The 7,208-nt window shown below is 47.4% G+C and overlaps 1 protein-coding gene across 9 annotated transcripts in view; it reads left to right on the top strand.

Annotated features, from left to right (window-relative positions):
• filip1l (filamin A interacting protein 1-like) overlaps window positions 1-6,909 on the top strand; it is a 287,603-nt gene extending 280,694 nt beyond the window's left edge. For all 9 annotated transcript variants that reach the window (XM_036128076.1, XM_021312267.2, XM_021312269.2 and 6 more), the window contains one exon: window positions 6,514-6,909. In XM_036128076.1, coding sequence (XP_035983969.1) covers window positions 6,514-6,714 — 201 coding nt within the window. In that variant the 3' untranslated portion in view covers window positions 6,715-6,909. The remainder of the gene's footprint in view (window positions 1-6,513) is intronic.
• Window positions 6,910-7,208: the final 299 nt, after the last annotated feature.

Consider the following 7,208-nt stretch of genomic DNA (forward strand, 5'->3'; position numbering starts at 1 on the left):
ATAATCAGGAAAGCTCAGATACAGCACAGGAAATGCTTTTTTTGGTAAAAAGTTTATTTATTAGAATAACAAAATTAACAGATAATCATTCTGCAGGTACAAGGAATCAATATCTTGACTGCCTAATTATAACCACATATTAATATGAAGTAGAAGACGCGTTTAAAGGGTGGAGTAGATGATACCAGGACACAGACAGGACATGTGAAGTTTTGGCAACCTGCAAGAGCTGTCAGCATAAAACCATGAAACAGAAAATAATTAACAGTTCACACTGCACCACATTAGGTTGATATGAAAAGCGAGTCTTAGAGAAATGTGTTTGCTGGTTTACCAGGAAACTGAAAGTGAAGAATTAATGAACTGTAGAATTAATGCAGACATTAATTTAAAATCCCAAAAACTTCCAGTGAAAAATCTATTTTATACTCTGACTTTATACTCCTCAGACTAGGACCTTTTATCTGTGAAACTAATGCCCCACGAATTCCCGGTGTACAATTGTATCGAAATGCATGTGGGGTATTTGAAAGCTCCGGGCTTTTTCAAGGATGGGGGGTTTTCATATGCAATGGAGAAGCACCTCTTGTCAGCATACAACAGTCATCAATAATTTTTCATAAGTGGCAGAATCTTTTACATCACAAAGGAGAATTTTTCTCAATGCTTTTAAGTCCAGACTTTGACTAGGCTATTCTAAAACCTAATGGATGGACATTGTTTTTCAGGACTTTTTGCTAAAAAGCAGAAGTCATGGTTTTATCAATTATGGCAGGAGGTCTCTGTACTGAAGTAGCAAAGTACCACTTTACCACCACCATGTTTGACTCTAGGTATAATGTTTTTGTTCTGCTGGGCTTGATTTATGCCAACTTTAAGAGCAACTGTGTTCCTCTGTGACCCACTATATGAGTTATTGGAGTAATTCTGGGAGGCCAACCACTCCTGGCTTCACCACAGTTCACTATTTTTTCAATTGGTGATCAAGTCCCAAAGCATTAAAAATGGCTTTGTAACATTTTCACTATTAATAGATGCCAATGACTATCATACATTCTTGAAATTACTGTAAATTAGAAGATGATGGGTTCATTTTTTTTTTGGCCAAATTTAGGCTGTTGGTCAGGTTCAAATTAAATACTTTCTTGTTCTACTGGTCTTGCAGTAAGGCTGGGTATGGTTGGTAACATTGAATTACACTTTCTAAAAGATGTGGTTAATCAGTTAATTTCTGATCTAACAATAGAGCAATTCTCTCAGGATACTCTTATTTATCCTTGAAAAATGTGTTAAATTAACTTAGTAGTTACTTGTTTGGCCTTCACCCAATATTAAAATTTGTTTAATAACTGAATCATGTTCTACATGTCTGACATATAAAATAAAAAACAGGAGAAATACGTAAAGAAAATAAAACATTAAACTAAACAAAAGGCACAGCTGTGGAAACCAGATCCAAGCCTGTCTGGGTGTGATGAAACAAATCGGGGTCCAAACAAGATGCTATTCATTAGAGAATCACTTGATAAACCACCAGCAGCTGAGAAATCTGTCTGCGACCTCAATTACCCCCTGACTCACTTAGGACTTATTTGATTCATAGACTGAGCTCATCCAGGTCTGCTAAGGAAGAGAAATGTTTGCAGACAGCAATAATGTGACTCATAGTGATGCTGCATGTTATTAATAAAAATGTACCGAACATCCAGAGAGATAAAAAAAAAGAAGAACTAATATAGTATAGAGAATGCAAGACAAGCACCAAAACACAGCTTGTGTTTGGTTGCTACAGCAGCAGCAGACGAAACAGTCCTGCTGCCCTGACATAAAAGAGAACAAAACCACACTCTTTTTCAGTGTAAAATCAACAAGGCTCCCATTTCATGGAGCCACTTTGGATTTTCTGGTCCATTTGCCAGCACTTATTCTGAAATGATCCTGCATACTTAAGCATATATTTCTCGGAGGCTGTTTAGGCAATTCATCATATGTCTGTGCAAATGTGTGGGCTTTGGGGATGTGTGCAGTGATGTGATGAAACTGCTAGAAACGCACTGAGAAGTTTCAGTCTCACACCGGACTGATGAAACTGGCTGTCAAGAAGAATAAACTCACATGCCAAAAAATGTTAAAACAAAGACATTCAGGTACCTGAGTCTTATACCATGTCTTATACCCACCTTCAGATGAGGGTTGTGTACAAGGGCAAAAACATTTCCAGAGCACTTTGATTGAGAGGGAAGTTGTGTTTTTTACCAATTACATTCCCCTGATAACTGAGCAAAATGAACACTACCCAATGTTTCCTTAAAGGTATTCAAAGTTTTGAGCACATAAACTGCAGTCTACACTCAAACCACTTGGTCATGTGGGTCCTGATTATCTAACATAAATTAGCTCAAATTGAATAAAAGAAAGTTAGTGTCAGGATTTGTCACGATGAACCCGAACACACACACCACACACGGAGCTTAACTTGTGAGGTTTATTGAAGACAGATGGTTTGTGGATGACCAGGAGCAGAGTCCTAACCGGAATGGAGCAGATGGTTGTGATGGCAGGAGCAGGCAGACGGGAGGTGGCTGGAGGACCCCGGGTGAGCCCTGGGGCGGAACCCAAGGCTGGCAGGAGAGTTTCGGGATGAGACCCGAGCGGAGCTTGGCTGGAGAGTTCAGGACGGGACCAGAGCAGGGCTTGGAGCGGAATCCAAGAAGCCAAGGGAGGAGTGTGGTCAGGAAACAAAGTATCTTATCTTGATGAGAGATGCTTGTGTCAGACAACGAGACGGACCGGCGGTGAAAAGGAGACTGAGGAGGGTTTATATGGAGAGGCTGGCAGGTGGATTGAGTCCGAGATGATTAGAGCTACACAGGTGTAGATGATACGGCTGAGTGGAGACCGAGCTGGGCTGAGGAGGAAGGTGCTGGAAATCCTCCAGAGGCAGGTAGGTCATGACATCACCCCCCCCCCTCAAGGCCGGATCCCAGACGGCCTCAAAAACCAAGTCCGAAAATAAATCAAAACAAGCCAACCAGGGTGGGCGGAGGGAGGCTAAGGATGGCGGGTTAGGGTCCAACAGAAAGAGTTTAGGTGGCCGACGGCCACGGGGAGCTCAGAGACCCACTGGGGAGCGCTGGAGGGCCCAGAAAAACATGGGAGTGGTGGAACTCGAGAACTTGGAAGCGCAGGAGCGTAGAGCGCTGGAACTCGGGAACTTGGAAGCGCTGGAACTCGGGAACTTGAGAGCGGCTGCTTGGGAGTGATGCCTTTGAGAGCGGCGGCTTGGGAGCGACGTCTTTGAGAGCGGCGGCTTGGGAGCGACGTCTTTGAGAGTGGCGGCTTGGGAGCGACGCCTTTGAGAGTGGTGGCTTGGGAGCGACGCCTTTGAGAGCGGCAACACCTTTGAGAGCGGATACAGCCGGTGGAGGACGACCCGGGCGCGGCAGGCGGCGAAGCAGCAGAGTCTCAGGCGGCAGGCGGCGCGGTCGGCAACCCCGGTGAGGCGCAGTCATCCGGCAGCGGAAAAGCAGGGTCTCCGGCGGCGGTCGTCGCGGAGGATGACCCCGGCGACGGCGAGGCAGAGTCAGCCGGCGGCAGAGCAGCAGGGTCTCAGGAGGCGGGCGTCGCGGTGGGCGACCCCGGCGAGGCGGAACTTGAGGCGGACCAGGATTCTGCCTGGCCGGCGGACCAGGATGGGGTCTGTCGTCGGCCGGCGGAGCTGAGGCGGGACCCTCAACCGAAGCAGGCGGCGGCGTGGAAGAGGCAGGACCCTCAGGCGAAGCCGGCGGCAGCGTGGAAGAGGCTGGACCTTTAGGCGAAGCCGGTGGCGGCGTGGAAGAGGCAGGACCCTCAGGCGAAGCCGGCGGCGGCGTGGAAGTGGCTGGACCCTCAGGCGAAGCCGGCGGCAAAGAGGCTGGACCCTCAGGCGAAGCCGGCGGGACCCTCAGGCGAAGAGGCTGGACCCTCAGGCGAAGCCGGCGGCGAAGAGGCTGGACCCTCAGGCGAAGCCGGCAGAGAAGAGGCAGCGGCAGTGGCGGTTCTAGACCAAATTTACCGGGGGGGGGGCCCAAGGTGGGGCCAGTGTTTTTTTCACAGGGGCACATAAAAGAATGAAATCATAAAACAGGGCAATATTTAATGGCTTAATAATATGAAGTGAGACACTTGTGGCTCTGGTACTGCAGGTTTCAAATCCCTGATCTAGCAGATGAAAACTGTGATCCCAGCTTAATACAGCTGAAGCTAAAAAATAAAACACCTTGATTTTTAAACCCTTGTTAGGGTAAAATTGTAAAGGTAAAAAAAATAATAATTGGTCAAAGTGACAAATCAGGGGTGGTTTCTCACCAATGCATATAATCGTAAGAAGTTTATTTAATTTATGTTTGTAGTACAGGGGCCATAACAAGGGCCAGGACCATTTTTACAGGGGCACTGGCCCCTGTGGGCCCCTGTCTAGAGCCGCCCCTGGGCAGCGGCAGGCCAGCTGGGGAGGAGGTCATCTCGGCCATTGTAGAAGAAGTCCCACAGCTGGATCTCCTCGATGTGCAGGGCTCGGGCTGATGGAATTGTAACCCTGCGAACCCTGGGCAGAAGTCGCACTCGAGGGACCAGCTGAGAATCATGAAGATGATGACCGAGACGACGATGAGCTGGAAAACGTCTCTTTTCGCTCGCTGGAACAGCCGCGGTGCAAACAGACAGGACCCCTAGGGAGGTGGAGTCGGCCCCGGTCGCGGGAGTTGTAGCCTTGGAGCTCAGCTGAACCTCTGGCAGAGCCGAGGTTGTGGTGTTGTTATGCCGGCGAGCCCGCCGTCTGCGCCTGGAGGGGCCGGACGGCGAGGGAGAGGCTGCTGATGGAGCTGCGGAAGGATCCGCGGCGGTGGAAGGAGCAGCATCAGCGGGAGCAGCAGCGGGGATACCAGGTGCAGCCGCGACGAAGGCGGTAGGAATGGCAGAAGTGTCAGCAGCGGTGGGATAAGCAGCAGCGGACAGGCTGGTGGAGAGAGGGGAGCCAATTGATGAAGAGGCTCCTGACCAATAGTCCCAATCAATCTCCTCGAAAAAGTCAGCTAACTGGGGATGTTCAGAAAACTCCCGCGCCAGGCTCGAAACTTGTCCCTACCAGACGGCTCGAACCTAAGCTGCTGCCTCCGCTCGCAGCAGTGATGGGTCCAGTGAAGCAACTGTCGCCAGGCAGCGCTTCAGTCCCTGGAGAGCGGTCTCCGCTGCGCTGGCCACATGTGAGGGGAGAGGATTAATATGGCCGGCTCCTGCAGGAGAGCTCCGTGTGGGTTGCGGGTTCATCTTTTGGCCTTTCCGTGCTGTCAGGATATGTCACGATGAACCCGAACACACACACCACACACAGAGCTTAACTTGTGAGGTTTATTGAAGACAGATGGTTTGTGGATGACCAGGACCAGAGTCCTAACCGGAATGGAGCAGATGGTTGTGATGGCAGGAGCAGGCAGACGGGAGGTGGCTGGAGGACCGTGGGTGAGCCCTGGTGCGGAACCCAAGGCTGGCAGGAGAGTTTCGGGATGGGACCCGAGCAGGGCTTGGAGCGGAATCCAAGGAGCCAAGGGAGGAGTGCGGTCAGGAAACAAAGTATCTTATCTTGATGAGAGATGCTTGTGCCAGACAACGAGACGGACCGGCGGTGAAGAGGAGACTGAGGAGAGTTTATATGGAGAGGCTGGCAGGTGGATTGAGTCCGAGATGATTAGAGCTAGACAGGTGTAGATGATCAGGCTGAGTGGAGACCGAGCTGGGCTGAGCAGGAAGGTGCTGGAAATCCTCCAGAGGCAGGTAGGTCATGACAGTTAGGCAAACAGGGGTTTAGCTGAGCCTGCAAATCTGTGAAACACAGACACAAGGGAACACAAAAACACCCTTGTGTCTGCTTCAAGAACCAACTAGTGTTACAGTTATGGCTGCAGGCCATTTTGGCGTATGTCTCAAACACCTTTTCACATCTCAGTTTGAGTGAATGGGAGCATCTATTAACATCAGTGTTCATTTGATCCATTTTACTGTAGCTGTGGCTCTATGTTAAGGGTCTTTGTCCTGCTGGACGCTTTATATCGGTCTCAAATGTTTTGCAGGCACAAACACGTTCTTTTTTTCCAGGATTGTCCTGTATTTATCTCCATTTTTCTTCCCATCAACTCTAAATAGCTTCCAGGTCCCCGCTGAGGAAATCAGGCTGAGGTGTGATTCCTTTTTCGTCCACTTCACAATTGTGGATTACTTTGTGTTGATCCTACACCTAATATGTCATATGCACAGTAATCTTATTAATGTTGAACATGTATAATTCATTTAGAAAGTGAGTAAAAAATATGGTTTGCTTCTATCTACTGTTTTTTACAGGTACTGCAAAAATAGATTTCTGTCCACATGCAAATCAGAATTATGCTTAGATATTTTGTGTATATAACAGTTTTATCCAAAAGGAACCCTTATAGACCTTAGTCTGCCAAATTTTAATTGTTCATTTGTCTCCCTCAGATGCCTCCAGAAGCATCCCGACGTGCAGGACCGACGAGGATCCCCAAACCAAAGGGCTTCAGCTCCCAGAAAGGCACCAACAACCCTCCAACAAACCCAGGACAATCGTTGGTGGCTCCTGGAATAGGAAGAGAGTCGGCCTCACATATGACTGCATTGCATTCTAAAAACAACCTAAATCTGCTCAACCGGAGACTGTGACAGTATTTTTTTTTTCTATTAAGCTTAGACAGAACCCATATTGTGCTAAATTAAATGATTTTGTCTGTGTTCCATTTCACAAAATCTTCATCAAGGGTATTCTAAAAGTGACTAAATGTTGTCTGTATTCTGTTCTGTGTAAACATGTTGTAGGAGAATGTTTCATTCAATAAACCATTAACTATTCACAACTAATTTTCTTCTGCAACAGACCTGTTTCTGTCAGGTATTCCCTGTGTACAGCAGTGAAATGAAAATCAATCAAATCATTTGATATGTATATATGGTAAACAGAAATTTTATGTATGTTTTTACTGTATTTGTATCTGTCTCTGTTGTGAGATGCAGCTAAATAATTGAGCATTTATCAATTTCTGGAGATTGGACATGGAAATATTTGAAAAACAATGGCAATAATGTACAGAGCTGTTGAGTTATAAAGCATCTCTGTGTTTTTCTTCATTACAATAAAACCTTTTTTACTTGGATGGAGC

The sequence above is a fragment of the Fundulus heteroclitus genome, chromosome 24 (genome assembly GCF_011125445.2).
Source record: "Fundulus heteroclitus isolate FHET01 chromosome 24, MU-UCD_Fhet_4.1, whole genome shotgun sequence".
In the NCBI taxonomy this organism is placed as follows: domain Eukaryota; kingdom Metazoa; phylum Chordata; class Actinopteri; order Cyprinodontiformes; family Fundulidae; genus Fundulus; species Fundulus heteroclitus.